The following is a 20,250-nucleotide window of genomic DNA, read 5'->3' as shown; positions in this document are numbered from 1 at the left end:
TATCATTTTTTATATATATTTCTGTAAACACTGTAATGTGTCTATAAATATGTATTTGTACCATAAAATTATTTGTTTTTGTATCAATTGTTTAACTCAATTTTACAAAACAAAATGAGTCAGTTTAGTAGTTAATCCTAAACGTTTGATGAAAAAGTTGAGCGCTTTTAAAACATTTTTGCAACACTATATAGATCAACTGTTTTTGTTTTTTTGTGCAGACATTCAACTATATTATTTAAGCAAAATCATGAGGGTTATATGAGACCAAAAAATACTGCCCTTTTGTCCAAATCTAAACCAAAACTAAGGTCTTCTCAAAATCATGGGAGTGACCCATGTTAAACGACATCAGGTATTCTCGCGAGATCTTGAGAACCCTACCACACGCTAGTGCAAGATGGAGAAGCAGATGTAATGCAAAGTGGAGGTAGGCTAAAAGCTTCGTACCACACGTAAAAGTTGGATTTTATATATTAAATGGGAGATAATTCATGATCCATTGTCCATAACTGACAATCGCCTCTGTTCAATGGAGCGTATGCCGCGTTTTAGCTTTATTTTACGGGTAAAGTAAGACTCTTCTGCAGTGTGAACCGCCATTTTTAATTTAGCCGTGATCTCGCGAATGGAGCATTGTGCGCAGCTCTAATTGCTAGCCTCTGTTAGCTCGAAACAAATAGCCGGACGGAGCCACAGTTTTCACACGTTGATGTTTTCTGTGTATAGGTATGTGTGCATTTATACGTTCTAAACCTTCTAGTCGTTCAGCAAAAATCTTTAAACACCGTAATGTCGAAACACAAATGTTAATAGTTTAAAACCAAAATGTTGACTTTTTTTATCTGCTAAATAATGTTAGCGGTTAACGCTTCTATCAATCCGAAGTAACGAACGTTAGCGCAAACTGCTAGTAAACCTGGCTAACGTCATGCAATGTTAGCGCCAGTTCTAGCTGCACTGCGCAAGCATAAACTTCAAAAGCGATAAAAAGTCACTTTTTTTAATCCTGCACCAAGAGAGGTAATGGAACGGTTGTTCTATTTATTCATTACAACTCTATGGCTGTGATATCTAGTCTATGGTTCAACATAGTTTATAGCTTCATACATTATGGTTACGACAACCAACCTGCCTTGCTTTTGGCCGGAACCTCATGAATATGTTTACAGGTAGCTTAGCTAGCATGTGTACTTGAAGAATGTGAGGCACGCAGCCAGATGTAAGTAAGAACAAGCAGTGCTTTGAAAATACAATTCATAAGCTACTCGCGTAGCAGTAACCGCATTCAGGCATGTGGCAATGACTAAAGCAACCACATTTACTTAAGTTAAACTAAACATAAATTAAGGAAGTACGACAAGGGTTAAAAAAATGTTACAGCTCTCATTGGATGCGTCAAACTGGTTTAAGTCAGATGTTGCAGATTTTTTTTATCTACTCGTCTAAATGTGCATGTTAAACAGTGAAGTAGTTGAACATCACATTTGCTAAACTGCAACAAAAACAGTTTCTGAAACACAGGAATGTGCTCATAAACACTTTGTTTCATAAACACTTTGGTATAAAGCTGCCTTTAAATTTCGGTATGCTATCGATGTTAAGACCCTTAATAGCTACTGTTAGCAAGAAAATGCTTTATATTTAAGGAGGAATTTGCAATAACATGAGTTTAATATGCTAAATGACTTTTCTTTACTTTTACAATTTTTGGGACTCAAATTATATGGATGTGGGTGTAAAGATCCACACAGAAATCTGATTTGTGTGAAAAGAATTCTGAATCTTTTCTATCACAAAAGTTCTACCATGAAATTGCAATGAAAAGTGGCCATTTTTTTAAGAAAATTTAATGTAATCTAATAGAGACGTGCATTAACTGAGAGATTTGTTGGCGTTTTATGCTGCATTTTAAATCCATCAATTGACTTGCACATAGACTAAAAGAATGAAATGTTAAAAGAGGACCTGTCAGTTTGATATTTGGAAAACGAGTCACCTCCTTTAGCTTCTTTCACCTGATTTATTCCCCTCAGAGAGGCAATTGTAGAATACTGTTATTAATTAAGTGGCATATGTACATAATTAAATTGACTCATCCATTGTTTAATTTTATTGACAATATTACAATGGACATGTGCCCTTTAATATTTTTGGAAGCAGGGAAAAGGTTAAAAACAAAAAAGAAATAACATTTGCTTTGATGGAAACCCCTTAGTTGCATTTGGAGGTTGGAAGATTTCTATTAGAAAAAATAGTTTCTGTGATATATCGCAATATTTCATGTGCCGATACTTGTATCGATTCAAAATGCTGTGAGGACAATATTTATTTAATTATTTATGAGCCTCCTTCAGTGTCAAGGCCCGTACACACCGGGACGAATATTCGCCAGGCGTTTTTCGCCAGCGTTTTTCGCCACGTTTTTCGCCATGTTTTTTGTGTTCACACCCAGGCGATTTTCGCTGACGATGAGCCGAGCGAACATGCAATTTCATTCCCTGACATTTGATGGCGCTTAATGTAAACAGAAATACTCCTGTACACAAGGTGGCGCTGCGCAACTTTACGCTTCTTAAAGTCGCTTTTCCCTCAGAAGAAGAGAGCAAGTATTTACGTGCTTGTCAGAATCATACAAAGAAAACATGAATATTTCAAGCACCAGTAGCTCCAACTGGTGCTTGGTTCGGGGATATTTTAGAATGTCCGTCATTATTTCTTCACGGCAGTGTAGATGCAACTCGGCGTCTATCTTCTTCGCTGGTATGTGTGCTCAGCAAGGCAGTTTTGTGTTTGAGCGCCCCCAAGTTGTGTTTTACTGTAACTTCAGAAGCTCCAGACACATGTGCAAAAGCGCCATTCTCATTGGTCGAATAGATTTCGACGCGAGGCGTCAAAAAAAAAAACGAACCCGAGGCGTTTTTTTTTTTTTTTTTTTTTGACGCGTGGCGTTTTTTCGCGTCGGTGTGCACACTCTCATTGGTGCCCTTTGTTTAGTCACGAGGCGTTAAACGTCGGCGAAAATCGCCGGCGAAATTCGTCCCGGTGTGAACGGGCCTTTAGACTCTTGTTTTCCACCTAAAGCTCCAGCCACTAGTTGGCAGCACCACAAACTGAGAGTCTTTGAACAGCTCTACATCGTACAAAAGAACTAGAAGATCTCAGAGAAGCAGCCTGTTTTGTTGTTATGAGACATGAACTACTTAGTTTTTACTTAAGATGGGTATCAAACCGAAACTCTGTGCCATGTTGCTGCCAGTAACAAATAAAAACGCGGATTGCGGTGTTTTGTAGCGGCTCAGATAAGAACGTGTGAAGCAGTGCATCTGCACAGCGGCAAATGCACGTAGCATTGGAAAATAGCTAAATGATATTGGCAAAACCAGCAACAGTCTTGCAGAATCTCCTAGCAATAAATTCTAGTTTGTACATCAAAGGGATGTGTAAAACTCTCTAAAAAAAAAAAAAAAAAAAAAAGGCCAACTTTGTGGCGATGACCGGTACTAGTTAACGTCTGCATGTGCGAAAAAGCGAGGCTACAGTGTTGCAGTGCAGACTGTCATGTGAGCAAAGCATCTTTGCCACATTAAAGCACTCTCCTTCATCCTGTTATGCTGCCTCATCATCACACTTAATTGTTTCTGGAAAGAATTGTTTTTTCCCTTTGTTTTTTAAGCACCATTCAGGCTCGTGAACCATTTTAAAGTACTGGAGAAGCTACATTAAGCAATATTGAAAATACACAACACTTTATTTCCTCAATCATACTTTTATAACCTCATTGGTTAAGGCACATTCATTCCATTTTTTTTCTCTTGTACTGAAATATATTTTTTTGTGGAAATCAGACAATGTTGACTGTTCCCTTTTTATATATTTTAATTTACCAAAGCACTATGAATTTGCTTGGGTAAAAGCAACTTGTATATGAAATACAGTTGCAGTGCTAAATATTGTGATCATTAAATAAATTGAATTTGACAATTTTATTACAATTGAAGACTTATTGAAATTCAGGTAGATTTTTTTTTCTAAGTCACATTTTTTAAAAATAAGAAAGAAATGTATTCCGATACAATATCGGGATACATATCGTATCGCCAGTCTTGCCAATAAACACCCCTAATTTCTATGGTTTGCAGGTTTAAATCGGTGGTTAGTTTTCTTATGTGGGTTGCAGGATTTTAAGATTACTATTTAGGAAAAAAAACATGGAATTAGGCAAAGTCTTTGTGATTGCCGTCATCAATTTTTTAAGTTAAGTAGTATGGACTATTTTGATTTTTGATTTTGAAAGTGTTCATTTAAAGCAATCAAATAAGAACAATTCACAAAAATGATAGAATCATCTGTTATACATTCATACAATGATGTGACTTTCAAAATCAAAGGGATCAAGCTAGTTTGGATCTAGGTGCAAGTAGGTTATCAGTATTGCCTAGAACATACAGAACTTTACATTAACTGTAATTTTTGTGTTTTAATAGAAATTATATTATGGATTTTCAAGATAGGGTTGTAATGCATATTTTTAGTGTATGTGCTTAAACATCCCTAATGCCGTTACTTTTACTTTTTAGATTGTTTCAGAAGCTGCATTGCAGACTGAGAAAGAGGATGTTGGAGTTGTTGAGCCAAAACAATTTCTGGTATGGGCTGCTGGCATGTTTTCTTTATCTACAAGTAAATTGCTATGGTTATGTGGTACAATGCTTTAACATATGAATTATAATTTGAATTAAGATTTATAGGCATGTATGTAAAGACATATATGGAATTTGTTTTGGCATCTGGAACTGCTTGTGCCAAGAAATAATTCCTACCTGAAAATGTCCAAAATTCTATTAAATAATAAAAACTATTTGTAGGGTGCTAATATTGTATGAACAAACTAAGAAATGTCTAATTTCTATATGCTGTACAGACAGCACAGCTTTCTTGACACAGATTATTTTCACAATTTTATTTTCAGATTTTTGGCATCATTTAAAAAAAAGGCATCCGTGTACAATTGTGTTTCTAGTTTAATAGGTTAAAGTGAATGTTATTTTATTTTTAGATTGTAAGAAAAATATTGAATGGGTCAGGTGTGGAACCTAGTTAGTAAAATACTAGTAAAAGATTAGTGATATGTATTTGCTGTTGCTGATTTGTTGTGGGATATGAGAAAAACATGCACATACTTTAGACTTGATGGACAACTTTGGATTGGCATACTGTAAATTGTGACAATTGGCAGCATTTCTACAATGGTGCAAGTAGTTTATTACTTCATATTGTGTAGGATTTACTTGTGTGCACGTGATGCGCCTCCCTCCCCCCACACTGACATTCATTTCGGTAGACCCTATTAATGCTGCCTGTAGGACATTTTAAAACTCGTGCACAAGTTTCAGATGTGTGCTTGTTACTGCAGAATGGTTTGGCGTTAACGTGATGGATTGCGCAAATTACTTATTGATCAATATGCATCGATTTAGACAGTGGTGGGTATTTATTCCCAACAGTAACGTTTTTCACTTTTTGTACACAACCCAGTCATGATGACTGTGCCAACTGCTAGTGTGAAGTACTGAAACAAACGCAGAAATCGCAACACGGCGGAGGGATGGATACATTTCGTATTTAACTCGGTACCTTGTATTTAATTTCTTGAAAAAAAAAGAACAAAATCAAAAGTCTTGTGTCACGTTTACAAGTGTGAGAATGATTCAGCTTGTTATTCAGTGTTTCCGCTTGCTAGTCAAACCAATAGTAGCTAAGCTAGCAATCGTGCTAGCTAGCGCGTGCCCGGTTGTGTAGCTTCAATGCGAACAGACTTAATCTTAGTTTTAAAGTGTTTAATCGTTCGATGTATATTTAATACACCAAAGCATCTGCCGCTTCGCACTAACTTTGTTGAAAAGGAAAGGGAGGTTAGTACAGCGTTTGGAAAGTCCGGCTTTTGTTGCGGCCTGTAGAGCCCCGGTCTAAATTAGTCGGGTATTACTTTAACTTGATAAATCTGAGTATGTAGTCTGACAACTGTGGCACATGTAAGTAGACAAATGGTCTTAACTTGGTTGATATCCGCGCATGCATGTGCTGTTTACAATGTCTTACATGGGTGGGATCTGACGGTGTTTAAAGGTACAATGAGTTTGTATTTTATAGCATTTGCTAAATTACCGGTAGCCCAGTGTTAGCTGTTCAGAGGTTAAAATATCACCCGCCGCAAATGGTTAAAGCGAATTTACAGTTATTTGGGGATTGAAATGTGTCTTTTTTTTTAGTCATTATGTTAGGTATTCACAAAGGGAACGTTCGCAACTACCAACTGTGATTCTGTTTGGGAATAGTAACTTGTTTTTGTGAGGTAAATAACGATTTGCTGTTGGCTAGTCGTGTACTGTTGGCTAATATCTTCTTTAGAAGAACGTTTGTAAGTCGAACCGATTTTAGATTTGGAACATGGTTGGTTAGAATATAAATTTTCTTAATTCTTCTCAATTCTCAAGTTTACGTGTCGTTTTAGATCTGTAAATTGAGCTCAAATTGGTTAAATTAATTTTCAGTTACAGCTAACTACTAGCAAATGTACTGCATTGAAATGTGCTGGTGACTATACATTTTCATAAAGTACTATAAATTCCGTTTTTCAAGCATGTGGCAAAGACATTAGTTGCTAGATATTTTTAGGTGAATTGTACTTTTGTTTTTTGGTTAACTTGCAAAAAAAGTCATCGATATTTTCTTTGCAAACAAATCTTTGTTTTTTTTTCTTTTGTTTGCTATATATATATATATATATATATATATATATATATATATATATATATATATATATATATATATATATATATATATATATATCCCCCCCCCCCCCCCCCCCCCAGACTACAAGATGATTTCTGTGTCATGGTGCAGCTTGACATGTTTAACTCAAGCTGCTATTTTTAAATATAGTATGGCTGATACATGTCTGGGCTTTATTTTCTATTGTAGTGTTTGTTTTTAGATAAACTAAAAGTTATGTTTTATTTGTCGTTCTTTGCATAAAAGGAGCAGAAAATAAAGATCATCAAAAATGAAGGTTGACAGAAGCAAGTTAAAGAAAACCCCTACAGAAGCTGTAAGTATACACAGTGTCTGCTTTCCTGTTTTATTTCAATATAAATTCTCACCAGTCTCTGTTATTAAAAGATGGTCCTCTAGTTGTGCTTACAGTGAGATCTCCTTTAAAAATGAACAATCGTATTGTAAAATTTCACTTGCAGGCTAATAAAACATATTTACATAGCACATATTGTAGATTAAGACTTGTTTAAGAATGTTTGGTAACTTGATTTCTTCTGATTGGTTGTGGCTTGCTTTTCGAATCTTACATTGTACTAAAAGCAGTTTCCAAACACAAACTGCTGTTACTTTTCAGTATTGGTAGTGTTGTTTTTATTGTTGTTACTTGACAAAATCTATCCAATAAAGTAAAATGACTATCATATCCTCCTATAATTCTTTGCTGAAATGTTATAAGCTAATATTTGACAAGTAATTTATATATTACATCAGAAAAAATATTAACTTCTATCCAAAGTTTCATTTAAAAGTCCAAGATTTTTTTGTATTGAGTTCTAACCTTACCCTTCTATCTATGAATCTGTTAGATGTCCTTGAAAAATACTTAGATGTTGATAAACAAAAGTTGTTTGACAGAAACAAGTGGGAGACAGGGGTTCTAATAGAGATGTATTCATCAGTAGCTAATCTTGTGCTCACAAGTCAGTTTTGCCTTTTCTCCCCATCACATTATGAAGTATAGCAGACTTTTCATATAGCGACAAACATATTTATACACCTACAAGATTATTGTGCACATGCCACTGAGATTAAAAATGGCTCCAAGTATTGTTTACAAAATAGAATCATCACTAACTGATGTAGGAGAGAAAATCTTAAAAATGAAGATAGATATAAGAATGTTCTCAAATATTATAAGCTTTTACTGTTGGAGTAAAGAACCTAAACACTATATCAGTCATAATGGTTAACTGTCATTCTTTGATGGTTACTGTCTGATTCTTTTTAAACTTCAAACATGAAAAAACATAGAGCACTGATGTTGATGTTAAATTCTTTTTGTTTTTCTTTTTTTAAAATGTCACCTATCTGCTTTTGATTCAACAGCCGGCTGACTGCAGGATACTTATAGACAAGCTCAAGGCATGCAGTGATGACCAACTTCTGGTTGAACTGCAACACATCAAGACCTGGAACATTGGCAAGGTAAGCAGCAAAGGATAGGTTCATGTTTAAAGTGCACTCTCAGTTTTTTGTTCTTTGAATAATTTGAAAGCTCAATTTTTACTTTGTTGTTGTACTTCACCCAATAAAAAAAGAAAATGTTTGAAAATTGCCTTTTGGGCTGCATACTGAGGGAAAATACTAAATGGATTACTGCAAACGTTAGAGAACCTGTTTGACAGGCGTAGGGTCTTACTCCAAAAAAAGAATTTATATATATATAAAGTACACTTAATAGATCTAACAAAGACTTGAGACTAAAAATCCACCATTTCATTTGCACTTTTTAGTCTTTAGATTATCTTTAAAATGTAGAATTCAAGTTTCAATATACTAATTTCTCTAATGGAGCAATGCTAGGAGTACGTTTCATGTTACCTTGTGACATATTTGTTCAAGTTTTCAGGGGTCTGACAAGCCACTGTCACCTTGAATGATTTTTTTTTTTAATCAACAGTGTGAGCTCTACCATTGGGTGGATTTGCTTGATCGCTTTGATGGGATTCTGTGCGATGCAGGCCAGACGGTGGAGAATATGTCATGGCTGCTAGTTTGTGACCGTCCAGAAAATGGACAGCTCAAAGCTTTGCTTTTGGCAGTTCTCAACTTCACAGCTCTGCTTATTGAATACAGCTTCTCTAGGCATCTCTACAGCTCCATAGAGGTAAGCCATACAAGTTGTAGAACTTTTCTCTAGATTGGTTACTTAAAAAAAAAAAAAAGTGTGACAACATGCTAATTTTGTCTTTTTTTATTTCCACCCCCTTTTTTTTTTTACAGCACTTAACCAACTTGTTAGCCTCATGTGACATGCAAGTTGTCCTGTCTGTTCTGAACCTACTCTATGTGTTCAGTAAGCGCTCCAACTATATCACCAGGCTTGGGTCTGATAAAAGGACCCCTCTTCTGGCCCGTCTGCAACACCTGGCGGAGGTTTAGCGATTGTTTCCATTTTGCAAAAAATCTAAATGTCCCTCAGGAAATAAAACTCATCATTTTTTTTCCTGTTGCCTTCTGTTATGCAGAGCTGGGGAGGAAAAGAGAATGGCTTTGGTCTTGCTGAATGCTGCAGGGATCTGCCTTTGGCAGTAAGTGTGCGTGTACAGTGTGTGTGATATCTTTGATTGATTTGTCATCATTTTTATGAATGACAATATTAAAAAAATATTTTCGTTTGCTTGTTCATGAGCAGAAGTATCCTCCCAGTGCCACCACGCTGCATTTTGAGTTCTATGCTGAACCGGCCTCAGAGGTTAAACTGGACAGAAAGGTAAAAGCCAAGATATTTAGTTCAAGTGCAACCTGCATGTTATCATGACAAGCTACTTCATCTTTTATGAAAATTTAGCTAATATTTTTCTAAAATACCTAAATTTACACTATCACAATACCAGTTTTCATTTTAGGCTGAAAAGGGTGAGCTTGTTTGAAAAGGTTTAGGACCGCAGTTAAGCTAAGAAGGCTTGAACTAAAAAGTTGATTGACACAGCACTTTATTTGAAAGGTTTGAAGATTATGTTGCCTTTGGTTTTTGGATATTTGTATCATATATTGAATTAATGTCAAGGCTAATTGTGAAATGTTATCGCTAAAGCATCAGTTGGTTGCAATTTTACATTTTTTATAATAAAGTAAGAGTTGATACTTCACAAGCTTAAATATAGTTTTATCTTTATACTTTAAAATGCACCTGTGCTATGTTGGGGTTAAAGATTGATCTTTTATACACTTGAATGGAAAAATAAGAATGTGAATGTCAAAGAAAGGGGCCTTTTAACATTATCATTAAGTTATTTTATTTTAAAATATAAATATTGTCTTTCTGTAAACTTTCAAATATGCATTCATTAAAGCAAATATCTTCAGGTTGATGTTTCAGTTTTAACATTTTAATATCCCACCTTCCTTTCGAATATATGTATTTTTTAATTCTTATTTACTTTATTTTTTCAGCAGTCAAGTAGTAACACACTACACTATATCCACATTGAGCAGCTTGACAAGGTACAGTAAAAATGGTCATTACCAGGTCATTTACCACTGTGGTTCATGTTCTTATACATGGATTTCTTTACTTTTAAGATTTCAGAAAGTCCATCTGAGATCATGGAGTCGCTGACGGCGATGTATAACATCCCCAAAGACAAGCAAACCCTCCTGTTCACACACATTCGATTAGCTCATGGTTTTTCAAACCACAAGAAAAGACTACAAGCTGTTCAGGCTCGTCTACATGCCATCTCTATCTTGGGTTAGTAGAACCACTTTTTATTTATTTCTATTTTTAAATCTTCTCAGAGTTTTCCTATAAATGTAAACCACTTTCTTTTTAGTTTATTCAAACGCACTCCAAGAGTCAGCCAACAGTATTCTGTATAATGGCTTGATAGAGGAGCTGGTGGATGTTCTACAGATAACAGATAAACAGCTTGTGGTAAGGATTATTTTTACTATAATTGTTTGAATATAATACCATTCCCCCAAAAATGTACTTATTTGTTACTCAATTTTTTTTTTTTTTTTTAAGGATATCAAGGCAGCATCTTTGCGCACTTTAACTTCAATTGTTCATCTTGAGAGGACGCCCAAGCTTTCCAACATTATTGACTGCACTGGCACAGCATCCTATCATGGATTCTTGCCTGTGTTGGTGCGCAACTGCATACAAGCAATGATCGGTGAGAGTGTGTTTTTTATAATATAATTTACCAGGAAAAGGAGGTAAATGTAACAGAAGCCTTTTCATCTGTGTCTGATTTGTTTTTAGATCCAGTCATAGAACCCTACCCGCATCAGTTTGCCACAGCACTTTTCTCATTCCTTTACCACCTGGCAAGCTATGATGCTGGAGGCGAAGCTCTCGTTTCCTGTGGCATGATGGAAGCTCTGTTGAAAGTATGTGCCAGTATTTGCACTATCACCAGGCAGTGTCTTCTGAGAAATAATTCTATGGTTTTTGTTTTTTTACTTTGAAGGTGATCAAGTTTTTAGGTGATGAGCAAGATCAAATCACCTTTGTGACGAGAGCAGTGCGGGTTGTGGATCTGATAACCAACCTCGACATGGCTGCCTTTCAATCCCACAGCGGCCTTTCAATTTTCATCTGCAGGCTCGAGGTGAGTTAAAACACATGTACCCGTGCTTTACTGACACAGCTTTTAAAAGTCTTTAAAAAGCCTTTTGTCTACCTAATTCTCTTTCGTTCATATTTCTTATTTAGCATGAAGTGGACCTATCACGGAAAGAGTGCCCTTTTGTTATCAAGCCAAAGATCCAAAGGCCCAGCGCCGCAGTTGAGTCAGAGGACATGGACACAGACATGGACAGTAAGTTCAATAAAAAAAAAAGGAAAAATTCTTGTTTTTATACATAAAAAGCTCGTAATGTCATTTTTGTTCAGAATAAAGTTTTAAATATACACACACAGACAAGTCACTCCTAACATGAAAAGTCAGTTGAATGACCACCGTAGGTAGATCCATTTACTAGAAATGTTGTTCTACCTCTGAGGTGTGGGGTTTTTTTGTTTTGTTTTTTAAGAACCTCCTTCTGAGAATACAAAAGATCAGTCTCAAGATCATAAAGAATTTTGGACTAAACCAGCAGTAATAATCTGGTTTCAATAATTTCTTATTTTTCCAGGACACTGTTCCAAGTTGATTAGCCTTTAACTTATAGTCCTTTGAACATTTTGAAGTCAGTTCATACCACTTAAATAGAAAATAACCATAAGCTCTGTGCATTTCATTTCAAAATCAATGTATGATAATTACTAAAGATTCAATTGCTTTTAATGTCCTTTTATTGGTACTTATCAAATCCTTCATCTCTTAAACACTTTGTTTGTTTGTTCTTAACTACAAGGTTGCAAAGTTTGCTTTGATTGCTGTCGATTTGTAAATAAAATTGATGCTCTCAGTGTCCGAAGTTGCCATGGAGAGCAGCCCAGGACCATCTACTTCTTCAAGTTCCAGACCAGAGTCAGACTACCGAGCACAGAGCAGCTCCGCTAATGCACCTCGTGCAGGTACTTGCATGGGAACTCACAGGAAAAAAAAACCTCTGTTCTCAGTTTCACAACCTGCTGTCTCATTTATATAAATCTGGCTCCTCAGGTATACAGTGTATCCCCCAGAGAGCAGCTCTGTTGAAGTCGATGCTAAATTTTTTAAAGAAAGCCATTCAGGACCCTGCCTTTTCTGATGGCATTCGCCATGGTGAGTTATTTTTCCCCACTTGAAGCAAAAATGGAAGATTGTTTGCAAATTTTTTCTTTCATGTATTTAAATATGTGCTTTTTGTATTCTAAGTTATGGATGGATCATTGCCTACCTCACTTAAACACATCATCAGTAATGCAGAGTATTATGGCCCTTCACTGTTTCTCTTGGGTGAGTTCAGTCACATTTTATCTAAAGAGGTGTGGTTTGTTATACTTTGAATTTAACTAAGCAAGAATTGGAAAAGCATTCTGTCCGACTCTAGCTAATATTTTCTCTTGTTTTAAATTATTTATCCTGTGTGTTATAGTAATTTTCTAATTATTTGTTTTCTCTGGACTGTTTTTGTCTTTCAGCCACAGAGGTGGTGACAGTTTTTGTGTTCCAGGAGCCATCCTTGCTCTCCTCTTTGCAGGATAATGGTCTCACAGATGTCATGTTACATGCCCTCCTCATAAAAGATGTTAGTAGCGTGTGTAATTATTCTTATTTTACATTTTAGTGCAGTGTGATTCTGAGGTGTAAACTGGTTGGAATTAAACAAAATAATGTTTTTCAGGTTCCTGCCACCCGTGAGGTGCTGGGTTCCCTTCCCAATGTGTTCAGTGCCCTGTGTCTGAATGCAAGAGGCCTGCACTCTTTTGTTCAGTGCCAGCCCTTTGAGCGTCTCTTTAAAGTGCTTTTGTCCCCTGACTATCTGCCTGCCATGCGACGGCGTCGCAGCTCTGACCCTTTGGGTGAGTTTATCTCTTTGCACTTCTTAATATTCTAATTTATGACACTTCTGATGTAACGGCTGTTTTTCGCCTCAGGGGACACTGCATCCAATTTAGGCAGTGCTGTGGATGAGCTCATGAGGCACCAGCCTACTCTGAAGACAGATGCCACTACTGCCATTATAAAGGTAATGTGTTTTTATTCTTTACACTTTGTCAAGTTTCACCACATTTGCCCTTTGAATTGCATTAAAATCCTATTATTGTTGCAGTTGTTGGAGGAAATCTGCAACTTGGGCCGAGCTCCTGAGTACATCTGCCAGAAGCCGTCCATCCAGAAGGCAGACGGCACAGTGGCCGTTCCACCAGCACGCTCCAGTCACGCAGCCGAGGAAGCTTCAAGTGAAGATGAAGAGGAAGAGGAGGCCCTCCACACATTCAGCCAGCAGCAAGGAGAACCAGAGAGCAACAGACAGTCAGTGCCACTTGAACTGTATGATACTAAGTACACAGTACAACAGAATAACTTTTTCTTTCTTTTTTTTAAATTATATATTTTTAGTATACACTTTTTAAAATATAAATATTAATGTACTAACCTTTAATAGTTGTTGTATTTAGGATTGTTCGTAATATGCGTGTTTTTGCAGGGTGGTAGGCACTGAGGAGCGAATCCCCATTCCCTTGATGGATTACATTCTGAACGTGGTGAGTTACAAATCTTTGACATAAATAGCCTTTCTATCAGCACAGTATTATGTTTTGACTATTTGAACTGAAAGACTTGCATTTACATTGTCATACATGTGCGGCTGCAGCTTATTTTTGACATGAAATTATTTGCATAAGATTGAAATTCATTTAAAAAAGGAGCTTTTTATTCTATATTGAAGTATTTCGTTCATTGCATACCTCCGTGTCAAATAAGTAATGGAGTCTTGTTCTGGTTAACTGTATTGCTGCTCCTGTGTTTCACAGATGAAGTTTGTAGAATCCATTCTAAGCAACAACACCACCGATGATCATTGTCAGGAGTTTGTCAACCAGAAAGGGCTGCTTCCTTTGGTTTCTATATTGGGGCTGCCCAACTTGCCCATAGACTTCCCAACTTCAGCAGCCTGTCAAGCTGTTGCTGGTGTTTGCAAGTCCATTTTGGTGGGAATAGAAACTTACTACAATATAAATATCTATTTTTTTGAGAATGCTACACTTTAATAATGCTGTAATGCTTTCCTCCTAAATTCTTCCTTATAGACACTTTCACATGAGCCTAAGGTACTCCAGGAGGGCCTGTGTCAGTTGGACAGTATTTTGACATCTTTAGAGCCTCTTCATCGACCAATTGAGATGCCTGGAGGCTCTGTGCTCTTAAGAGAACTGGCGTGTGCAGGCCATGTCACCGATGCCACATTGTCAGCCCGTGCTACTCCTCTTCTACACGCTCTGACTGCAGCTCACGCCTACATCCTTATGTTTGTCCACACTTGCAGAGTCGGACAGGTAAATATACATTTTTTAAATCATGATTAGGCCTGCACAATAAATAACAAATTTACCGTTATCGCTATATCAAGCTGTGCAATATGCATATCGCAAAAGACGACAAAATAATGGTAACCTTAGATGTGCTAAAACAATCTTTTGGCATCTTGTAGTATTTAATAAATCAAAGCATTTTATGCATTTGATCAATCAGTTGGTTCCCCTCATGTTGTTGACCAATCACACTGCGCTCTTTTATGTTAGATGCCTACTTCCTATGTAGACGAGGGTCACTTGGAGTGTAATTGTAGTTATGTTGACTCTCATTCAAATTAAACTTCTGCAGTGAAATGGAAATTATGTTTTTAGTTTTGCTATCTGTTCATGTATCCCAAGTTACATCTTCATCGTAATATTAATTAGTAATTTTTTACTCATATTGTGCAAGTCTAATAATGATGATTATTTAATAATTCCTATATGGGATCTAGTCTTTGATGATGATATTCCAATTATTTGACAATTTGACTCCAACAATGTCTTTCTTTGTGGAGGATGATTCTGATGCTTTTCCACGGATAATTGAAATAAAGTTATGTGATTATGTCAATGAAAGATGAGTGCAATTGGGGGAGGGAAGGGGCCTCTCTTCTTGAGTTTTTTTGTCAGACTTTATAAACAAAAACACGAGTTGAGAAAAATACTCGAATTAACATTGTTGTGGATTTTTAGCTGTAATTTACAATAGAAACACCCACTCTATAACTGTTCTTTTTTTCTTTTTAACACTTGCTGTATACATTTCTTATGCATGCTTAGTTATGTTAAATACATGCAGAAGGTATGACTAGGTTTTGTTTTTGTTCTAGAGTGAGATCAGAGCGATTTCAGTCAACCAGTGGGGCTCCCAGCTGGGTCTGAGTGTTCTTAACAAGCTTAGTCAGCTCTACTGCTCACTGGTGTGGGAGAGCACGGTGTTGTTGTCTCTTTGCACTCCCAACAGGTTGGTCTAAAATTTTCTCACCTTCACTTGAACTGTACATTTGGCAGTATTCCTCTCAATAATGTTTTTGAACAGTCTGCCTCCAGGATGTGAATTTGGTCAGGCTGACATGCAGAAACTTGTACCCAAAGAGGAGAGGCCATCTGGCACTACCGCTTCTGGTTCTAGGAGAACTGGTAATGGATGATAGTTTTCTCAAATTTTCACTGCGTGCTGTAAAGCACATTTTTCAATTACGGTTTGTGTCATTGGCTTGAACTTAGCAGAAACAGACTCCGTGTCCCTGGATTCCTCTGGCGGTGGTCTGTTGGAAGGCATGTGTCTTGATGGGGACAGCTTGGCTCCTATGGAAACGGATGAACCCTCAGCTTCTGACCAGAAGACTAAGTCCAAGCTGACTCCAGCTATGGCCACTCGCATCAAGCAAATCAAGCCTCTACTCTCTGGTGAGTTTGGATCCATAGTGCATGCAGCAACTTCTTACATTTTCGTTTGAAAACTGCTTTGCTTCTCTTTTTATTTCTAAAACAAAATATTTACTATATTTCTGAACTGCTTGGGTATTTGCAGCTTCATCTAGATTAGGTAGAGCTCTTGCTGAGCTTTTTGGTCTACTGGTGAAGTTGTGCGTAGGCTCTCCAGTGCGCCAACGTCGCTCCCACCATGCCACAAGTACAGGCACCACCCCTACACCTGCTGCAAGGGCAACTGCTTCTGCCCTCACCAAGCTGCTCACAAAGGGTCTGAGCTGGCAGCCTCCACCTTACACTCCCACACCTCGCTTCAGGTAAAAAAAAAAGTTTGTTTCTTCCTGTTTGCTTATGAAATTATAGAGTACTGAATGTTTAATTTTTTTTCTGGCAGGCTGACCTTCTTCATCTGCTCAGTGGGCTTCACATCTCCAATGCTCTTTGATGAGAGGAAGTACCCCTACCACCTCATGCTGCAAAAGTTCTTTTGCTCTGGAGGACACGATGCCTTATTTGAGTAAGCTTTTGAAGTTTAAAACAATGCAACAGTCTTCCTGTACCACTTCTTTACCCATTTAGCCCCACTACACTGTGTGTATAAATTGAACCATCACAGCAGGTTGTTATATTCTGTATCATCTCATTAGACAGTCAAAGAGCCAGGAGAGCGAAAAAAATGAAGAGCTTGCCTTTCTGATGAAGTTTTGTTTGGAATAATCTTATAAGGTTTATTTTATAATAAGCATAACATCACCATTTGGCTTAAAGCTGCTTGGCCTTTTTGCTGGCAATGATAAACTGTTTTTATTCAGATGAAGTTGGGAAGCAGGGGGGGGAAGCAGGCAGAACTTGACATAAAACCATGTTCTAAACTATTTCTGACGGGTACAAGCAAAATTGCATTCTTTGCTCCTGAGTAGGAATCTGTTTGGCCCTTTTTTCCACAATTTTAAGTAAAATAGTTTGCTGCTGTGAAGAACATTGTGCAGTGATGTCATCTGCTGTAATTGTATGTTTACGGTCTGAAGCCGACCTCACTTTTGTTAACTGAAGGAGGTATCGATCCTCCTGTTTTGATGGAGGCCTGCAGGGATAAGTATGAAAGGAGCGACTTGCAAGAGAATTGAATGCAATCACAGGTTCTGTGAAAGTGGGAAAAGGTATTGATGGTAGAAAAGGATTGGAACAAAAACACATATTTTCTTCCATTTATGGCTGATAGTGTCTAGTATGACTTTCAAATAAATGCCTCTAATTTTGGAATTTATATTAAGGATGACAAATTTAATAGTCACAGTTGAGGTGAATGTTTTAAAGTTGTATATTCAGCTGTTTTAAATCAGCATAACAAACTGTCAGTGTTGTGACAGCTGTCTTCTCTGATCTCAAGATATTTTAGAAATGCAAATTCATTGATTCTCCTTATTTCGTGTAGAACATTCAACTGGGCGCTGTCCATGGGTGGGAAAGTACCCGTCTCTGAGGGTCTGGAACATGTCGATCTACCAGATGGGACTGGGGAGTTCCTGGATGCCTGGTTGATGCTGGTGGAGAAGATGGTTAATCCAAGCACTGTGCTGGACTCTCCTCACTCCCTGCCTGCTAAAATGCCAGGGATCACTCCCACCACGCCCCAGTTCAGTGCTCTTCGCTTCCTTATAGTCACCCAAAAGGTCAGTATTTTCAAACACAAGTAGACTGAACTATTCCTTGCAATTTCAAATTATAATACTTGCAATAAGTATTTACTTACAAATGAATATTGCACCAAGAAGAGATATATTTTTCTTAATTATAGAACCACGGAACTGATGTGTTGTAGAGTTTGATGGCTGTGACAAAGATTTTAAGTAATGCTTTTTTTTCTTCACTGAGAAAGCATCTAAAAGCCAACTAGCCTCCTCATCTCACTGTGGTATTGGGGTTGGGTGGGGTTCTACATATTAGTCAGGCATTTTCATATTGCCTTTGACTGCTAAAATGTGATGGTCTGGTACAGAGTACCCTTTAATAACAAGCTTGATGAGTTTCTTTTTGCCTCCGTCTATATTGTCTTCTGTTCTGCCCAACGCACAATGGTGTTGGTGAAGTACAGAAGACACGCTGTGTCACAGAAAAACCAAAGCGTCCTCCATCCACCAAATCACCTAATTCTTCTAGGAAAAATGCTAGAATTTCAGATTTAGTAATGTATATGTAATTTAGCCATATTGACATTTTTATATTAGCAAGACATTTGCCGTTTTAATAAAACAGTTTCTCTCTTATTTAGGCTGCATTCAGCTGCATCCGGAGTCTCTGGAATAGAAAACCGCTAAAGGTGTATGGAGGCAGGATGGCTGAGTCCATGCTGGCCATCCTATGTCACATTCTGAGAGGAGAGCCGGTTATCCAGGAGCGCCTGGCCAAAGAGAGAGAAGGGACAGTGCGGCCAGATGATGAAGCTCCCCCTACTGCCCCTTTGGCAGCTACCGGCATTCCTGGAGGCTCATCAACAAGTGGAGAGGCACCAGCGGTGACTGGAACCAACTCTGCAGCGCCGACAGGAGGTTCCGTCGAGGATTCCACCAATGCGACTCCTCATCGTGAGCCTCAGGTTAACCAAACTCAGCTCACACAGGTATGTGGGAAAAGTATATTAACACTGTTGGAGTTTTCAGCTTGTTGAGTACATTAGTGCCAAAAACCTTTTGCCTCAAAATACTTGTTATTTGCATTTTTTATAATGTCCTCTACTTTTTGCGTTGCTGTAGCTGATGGACATGGGTTTCTCAAGAGAACATGCTATGGAAGCTCTACTGAACACAAGCACAATGGAGCAGGCCACAGAGTACTTACTCACACATCCACCACCTCTTCTTGGTGGAGTCGTGAGGGTAGGTATCTTTCTTAATATACAGAGGATTTAGATCTTCATAGTTTCCCCTCTAGTCAGAATTATGAAAGTAATTATATGTTTACATTCTATTAAGGACATGACCATGTCAGAAGAGGACCAGATGATGAGGGCAATCGCCATGTCACTTGGGCAAGAAGTGAACATGGAGCAGCGCTCAGATTCTCCTGAGGTTATTTATTTTCGCTGTTGAAATTTCATTTTAAATAGGTGTAATATGCGTTTTACTAATTTAAGCTTAGGAGACGTGCTACTTACTAGTTTACTTAGCTTCTGTTGAGATCAGCCATGTATCTGCTTCAGGAAGCAGCACGTCGCCGTGAGGAAGAAGACAGAAGAGCCAGGGAGCGGGCAGAAGAGGAGGAGGCGCGATGTTTGGAGCGCTTCATGGAGGCTGAGCCTCTGGATCCTCAGGAGTTGCACACTTTCACTGATTCCATGCTTCCTGGCTGCTTCCATCTGCTGGATGAGCTCCCTGATACAGTCTACAGACTTTGCGACCTGTTGATGACTGCTATTAAGAGAAGTGGTCCAGAATACAGAGATTTAATTCTGGGCCAGGTTGTCCACCAGGTCAGTGGATAAATGTACTATTTGTAAAATGAAATGCTTATTCAAAAGCCTGAAAGTTGTGAAAGATTTTTGAGTTCATTATTGTTTGTTTTTTACTTGGATAAGAGTTATGGTTTTGGCTTAGTTGAGTTAGTAGGTTTCCCAAAATATGGAGCACTAAAATGAATCTTAATAAAGGACGAGCATCTAAACCCATTCCAAAATTGCTTGTTTACTTTGTGTGTTTAGGTATGGGAGGCAGCAGATGTGCTGATCAAAGCAGCCGAACCACTAACCACCAGCGACACAAAGACTGTGTCTGAGTGGGCAAAACAGATGGCAACTTTGCCGCAGGCCTCGAAGTTAGCAACGAGAATTCTCCTCCTCACACTGCTCTTTGAGGTACTACAGGGTTTAGCCACACAGTTGTCCATAATAGTCACATGATCTTTGGCAGAGGTTATGCCTCTACTGCAATTTCTATCTGTTCTTTTCTACAGGAATTGAAATTATTGGGTGCCAGAGTGGTTGAGAGCAGTGGGATTCTTGATCTGCTGATTAAGCTCCTTGAGGTTGTTCAGCCCTGTCTGCAAGCAGCTAAAGAACACAAAGACATTCAGACACCAAAGTG

At 37.8% G+C, this 20,250-nt stretch overlaps 1 protein-coding gene across 18 annotated transcripts in view; it reads left to right on the top strand.

The window, feature by feature from the left end:
* Positions 1 to 339: 339 nt before the first annotated feature.
* huwe1 (HECT, UBA and WWE domain containing E3 ubiquitin protein ligase 1) overlaps positions 340 to 20,250 on the top strand; it is a 39,172-nt gene continuing 19,261 nt past the window's right edge. For 2 of the 18 annotated variants that reach the window (XM_023956590.2, XM_023956580.2), the window contains exons 1-37: positions 340 to 430; positions 4,581 to 4,649; positions 7,042 to 7,111; positions 8,164 to 8,262; positions 8,738 to 8,944; positions 9,061 to 9,213; positions 9,306 to 9,374; positions 9,473 to 9,550; positions 10,234 to 10,284; positions 10,363 to 10,531; positions 10,614 to 10,714; positions 10,808 to 10,958; positions 11,048 to 11,175; positions 11,256 to 11,396; positions 11,501 to 11,606; positions 12,200 to 12,307; positions 12,396 to 12,497; positions 12,591 to 12,671; positions 12,857 to 12,963; positions 13,060 to 13,237; positions 13,313 to 13,404; positions 13,489 to 13,709; positions 13,867 to 13,924; positions 14,195 to 14,371; positions 14,471 to 14,716; positions 15,568 to 15,701; positions 15,777 to 15,877; positions 15,965 to 16,147; positions 16,272 to 16,488; positions 16,566 to 16,688; positions 17,607 to 17,844; positions 18,444 to 18,791; positions 18,925 to 19,047; positions 19,144 to 19,239; positions 19,371 to 19,640; positions 19,869 to 20,021; positions 20,120 to 20,247. In XM_023956590.2, coding sequence (XP_023812358.1) covers positions 7,067 to 7,111; positions 8,164 to 8,262; positions 8,738 to 8,944; positions 9,061 to 9,213; positions 9,306 to 9,374; positions 9,473 to 9,550; positions 10,234 to 10,284; positions 10,363 to 10,531; positions 10,614 to 10,714; positions 10,808 to 10,958; positions 11,048 to 11,175; positions 11,256 to 11,396; positions 11,501 to 11,606; positions 12,200 to 12,307; positions 12,396 to 12,497; positions 12,591 to 12,671; positions 12,857 to 12,963; positions 13,060 to 13,237; positions 13,313 to 13,404; positions 13,489 to 13,709; positions 13,867 to 13,924; positions 14,195 to 14,371; positions 14,471 to 14,716; positions 15,568 to 15,701; positions 15,777 to 15,877; positions 15,965 to 16,147; positions 16,272 to 16,488; positions 16,566 to 16,688; positions 17,607 to 17,844; positions 18,444 to 18,791; positions 18,925 to 19,047; positions 19,144 to 19,239; positions 19,371 to 19,640; positions 19,869 to 20,021; positions 20,120 to 20,247 — 4,982 coding nt within the window. In that variant the 5' untranslated portion in view covers positions 340 to 430; positions 4,581 to 4,649; positions 7,042 to 7,066. Of the gene's footprint in view, positions 431 to 527; positions 730 to 946; positions 1,024 to 4,580; positions 4,650 to 5,346; positions 5,487 to 5,532; positions 5,634 to 7,041; positions 7,112 to 8,163; positions 8,263 to 8,737; positions 8,945 to 9,060; positions 9,214 to 9,305; positions 9,375 to 9,472; positions 9,551 to 10,233; positions 10,285 to 10,362; positions 10,532 to 10,613; positions 10,715 to 10,807; positions 10,959 to 11,047; positions 11,176 to 11,255; positions 11,397 to 11,500; positions 11,607 to 12,199; positions 12,308 to 12,395; positions 12,498 to 12,590; positions 12,672 to 12,856; positions 12,964 to 13,059; positions 13,238 to 13,312; positions 13,405 to 13,488; positions 13,710 to 13,866; positions 13,925 to 14,194; positions 14,372 to 14,470; positions 14,717 to 15,567; positions 15,702 to 15,776; positions 15,878 to 15,964; positions 16,148 to 16,271; positions 16,489 to 16,565; positions 16,689 to 17,606; positions 17,845 to 18,443; positions 18,792 to 18,924; positions 19,048 to 19,143; positions 19,240 to 19,370; positions 19,641 to 19,868; positions 20,022 to 20,119; positions 20,248 to 20,250 lie in introns of those variants that run through there. The other 16 variants (XM_023956592.2, XM_023956588.2, XM_078950648.1 and 13 more) reach the window with 16 other exon arrangements.

Source organism: Oryzias latipes, chromosome 7 (genome assembly GCF_053564925.1).
Source record: "Oryzias latipes strain Hd-rR chromosome 7, Olatipes_Hd-rR_3.1".
Taxonomy (NCBI): Eukaryota; Metazoa; Chordata; class Actinopteri; order Beloniformes; family Adrianichthyidae; genus Oryzias; species Oryzias latipes.
Note: the sequence above shows the minus strand (reverse complement) of the source record. Positions and strands in the feature narration are given on the sequence as shown.